The sequence below is a fragment of the Austrofundulus limnaeus genome, unplaced genomic scaffold, assembly GCF_001266775.1.
Source record: "Austrofundulus limnaeus strain Quisiro unplaced genomic scaffold, Austrofundulus_limnaeus-1.0 Scaffold12, whole genome shotgun sequence".
Classification (NCBI taxonomy): domain Eukaryota; kingdom Metazoa; phylum Chordata; class Actinopteri; order Cyprinodontiformes; family Rivulidae; genus Austrofundulus; species Austrofundulus limnaeus.
This window is the reverse complement of record NW_013952414.1, coordinates 2,813,857-2,817,704: the sequence shown is the minus strand read 5'-3', so window position 1 is coordinate 2,817,704 and position 3,848 is coordinate 2,813,857. Positions and strand designations below refer to the sequence as shown.

At 41.3% G+C, this 3,848-nt stretch overlaps 1 protein-coding gene across 1 annotated transcript in view; it reads left to right on the top strand.

The window, feature by feature from the left end:
- Positions 1-3,645, top strand: part of cpa6 (carboxypeptidase A6) — an 11,045-nt gene extending 7,400 nt beyond the window's left edge. The window contains exons 5-11 of the mRNA XM_014002298.1: positions 253-354; positions 420-524; positions 1,796-1,906; positions 2,010-2,100; positions 2,458-2,660; positions 2,968-3,052; positions 3,209-3,645. Of these exons, the coding sequence (XP_013857752.1) occupies positions 253-354; positions 420-524; positions 1,796-1,906; positions 2,010-2,100; positions 2,458-2,660; positions 2,968-3,052; positions 3,209-3,423 (912 nt within the window). The 3' untranslated portion in view covers positions 3,424-3,645. The remainder of the gene's footprint in view (positions 1-252; positions 355-419; positions 525-1,795; positions 1,907-2,009; positions 2,101-2,457; positions 2,661-2,967; positions 3,053-3,208) is intronic.
- The last annotated feature ends 203 nt before the right edge of the window (positions 3,646-3,848 follow it).

The window sequence follows — 3,848 nt, the reverse complement described above, 5'->3', positions numbered from 1 at the left end:
ATATTAAATACAATAAAATGTAAATTATGTGCTAAAATATATGACTTATTGGAATTAAGCTGGAAAAATAAATATGAAGGTCAGATAAATTATAAAATATGAGGCAAAGTTCTCATTTTTTAAGTTAATTGATCAATTTTAAGTTTATTTATTTATTGGTCCATTTATCTGTTTCTGCTTTTATTTATGACAGTTTCGGTCCTCCGTACACACAAACATTCAAACTCACAAAAACTGTTTTCTGCACCGAAGATACAAACCTGGATGTTTGAGATGAACAGAACCAACCCGGAGCTGGTCAGCATGTTCTCCGTTGGGAAGTCCTATGAAGGGAGACCCCTTTACGTGCTTCAGGTAAGAGAAAACAAGTTGCAAACGACTGAGCAGCCGGAGGAGACTGACGGTTTGTTTCCCGTCAGGTCGGAAAAAGAAGTCGTCCTCAGAAGAAAGCCATGTGGATGGACTGTGGTGTTCACGCCAGGGAGTGGATTGGACCTGCTTTCTGCCAGTGGTTTGTCAAAGAGGTTGGATCACTGATAGTCTAACCAGAGGTCTGCAATAGACCATCTATCATGTTCATTTTTTTAAAATAAGAGAATAGCATCACTTGTCATGGTGTTAGTAATGCTGCAGACACCGGTCCAGACATTTACACAGCCCTTTCAAATGAGAACCACACCAAAGCCTAATGGCAAGAATTTATTATCTTGTTTTAAACCATTTACAATCCAGATGAGCGGCAAAGCAGTGTAACACAATAAGAGTCTGAGAAATAAACTTCAGTGAAGTCTTTCTGTCAGTTTTAAAGGTTTCATTCTGCTTGCTGGAAAAGTTTTGTCTTTTTGGAACTCTCAAAATGAACCGTGATGACCGGAAACCTTTCAAACATGTAGTGAACCAACGCAGTCCAACTAAAACAGTCCTCAGCTTTTTATTTTTTTACCTCCTCGCCTTTTCTGCTCACAGATTCTCTTTGAGATCTGAACAGAGAAGATGAAACAAAAAAATGTAAGTATTGAGGAGTTAGGGCAAAAAAACTTGAGAGATTCTGCAATTTTAAACTGCTCAGTAATATATAACTGGGGACCGGGGGGGTTACAGAGTCTCTGGAATCTCTGGTTTCTCCATCCTGAAGTTTTTAAAAATGTTGAGCTGAGACCCTAATTTTCAGGTCAGAGACAGGAGAGCGAAGAAGAGAGGAGACTGAAATTAAGCAGAATTTTTTGTTTTGTTTTTGTAAAAGACATAGAAAAAAAGATGCTGGGGGAGCAGAAAGACAGTAAGGAGTGAAAATCAAACAGAGTGGCAGAAAATAACGAATAAAAATTATGCAAACAAAAATCAAAAGTTCAAAACTTGTGACTTTAAATACATAGGTTTTGGTGTAGTAACTCAGATACACCACTAGAGGTCAGTGTGTCATTTTTTTTTAAAAGGCACAGTAACCTTGGCCTATATCTGGTTACAGAGGATAAGGAGGGTTAATCCAATGTTCTAATCACATAACTGCACTGGTAATCTGAGTTAAAATATGATCAGCATGTCACTTCAAAAAAAAGGTGCAAAAGTTTGCACTTAATGCAAAAAAAAAGTCAACTGGTTTTAAAACTCTGAGGCAGAGCAGTGGTTGGAGCTGTTGCCTCTCAGTGAGGTCTCAGAATCATCTCCCTGCGTGGGAAAACACACATGTTGAGTTAAATCAGTAACTTTAAATTGTCTGTAGGCGAGAGTGGTTGTTTGTCTTCGTAACCCTGTGATGGAGACCAACCCTCTCACAGATGATTTCATTTTACAGCTCATCAACTCTTACAAGTACGACTCGGTGACGACGCGACTGCTCAACCAGCTCAGCTTCTACGTCATGCCTGTCCTCAACGTGGATGGATACCATTTCAGCTGGAACTCTGTGCGTACTTCGGTCAATCRTTTTTTCTTTTCTTTTTTTAGTGAAAACAATTAGATAATAAGACTGTCTGTATTAGAGAGTTGTTGTTTTTTTTCACCTGCAGGATCGATTCTGGAGGAAGACGCGGTCCAAAGACCACATGTTCCAGTGCAGAGGAGTGGACGCCAACAGGAACTGGAAGGTGAAATGGTGTGGTGAGTTTCTTTCTTTGATCAAAGGAAACAAAATTGAATCTCACACGTGGCAACAGACCCAGGCTGGGATCTGATAAATAACGTCTTGTTGCAGTTATTTCCAAGGCTGAGAGAAAACAAGGTTGTTGCAGTTCAAATGTACAGAGAGTAGATTAAAGGATGAATGGTGTGTCCTCGGGAAAAATCAGCTCACAGTTCGGCGTCTACATGAAAGATGTTTTCTTTGATTTTCAGCGAGAGCGCAAACATTCTCATTTTTCAGGTATACACTGAAAAAGTCCTCGTGAGTAGGTCTTTAGGTTTTTCTTACTAAAAAATATCAGCGAGAAAATGTTTTACTGTGCATCATTTCCCCAGATGAAGGCGCCTCCTCTCATCCGTGCGACGACACTTACTGCGGCCCGTTCCCCGAGTCCGAACCTGAAGTCAAGGCCGTCGCCAAGTTTCTGCGCAAGCACAAGAAGCGGATAAAAGCCTACATTTCCATCCACGCCTACGCTCAAATGCTCCTTTACCCGTACTCCTACAAGTACGCCACCATCCCCAACTTCAGCTGTGTGGTAAGACTTCCTAAATGACGTTGTTGGAATAAATTTGCACACTCTTCATTTTAAAGGGGACATATTGCGCATTTAATACATTGTTTTTAGCTGTTAAACGTATTTTGTGTGGGATGTGAAGGGTTTTGTTTTAAAGAGACAGCCTCAAAACGAGTTGATCTGAGACACACCTCAGAAAGTGGGGGGGGGGGGGGGGTTACAATAAGGAGGAATTCAGACTAAAGCATTACAGTTCCACTTTACGTAAACCCAAACTGAATGTTTTAAATGCAAAAAAGAAGGATGTCTCTTTAACGTCTCTTCTCAGGAGTCGGCAGCTCAGAATGCAGTATCTGCCTTGTATTCTGCGTAYGGAGTGAGGTACAGATACGGACCGGCCTCCACGACTCTTTGTGAGTTTGTTTTGTTGTTTTCTCTTTACTTCTCTTTAGTGTTTAAAACGGTCCCGACGTGCTGCATGATGGGAAAGTTAGCTCAAAACGCATGACGAACCGTAGGTTTACGGTTCAGCCTTACCTCGTGCGCTTAAAGCTGTTTCGTCCTCACAGACTTGAGCTCTGGCAGCTCCATCGACTGGGCCTACAGGAAGGGGATCCCCTACGCGTTTGCGTTTGAGTTAAGGGACACGGGACACTTTGGGTTCCTGCTGCCCGAGTCTCTGATCAACCCCACCTGCACCGAGACCATGAGAGCCGTGAAAGCCATCGCAGCGGGCCTGCTGAAAACGTGCCACGCAGGCGGGAACAGATTTCCACACATATGAGCAATCCACGAGATTTCACTTTCCTCTGAGGTGAAGGACTGAAAACACACGAGTTTGACTGTTTTCTTTTTCTTATTTTTGAGAATTGTTTACATTATTTATCACTGCTGACTAGAAATGAGTGATGTGAGTTACGGTTTATGAGCCGTTAACATCTTACCTGTTGCAAATAGATTTTTGATTCACCCTGCATTATTTTATTTTATTTTTTGTCATTTTAATTTAAACCAGAGGTGCCCAAAGTGGGGCCCGCGGGCCAAGATTGGCCCGTCAAGGCATTTGATTTGGCCCACCAGTAGATGTCCTGGTTATTAGATTGTAATTATGTTAAGATTAAATATTAAATACAAGTAACTACAAGAKACATTTAGATTAGATTTAAGCCCATATATAGATCTGCACACCTTATAAGACCACATATACTC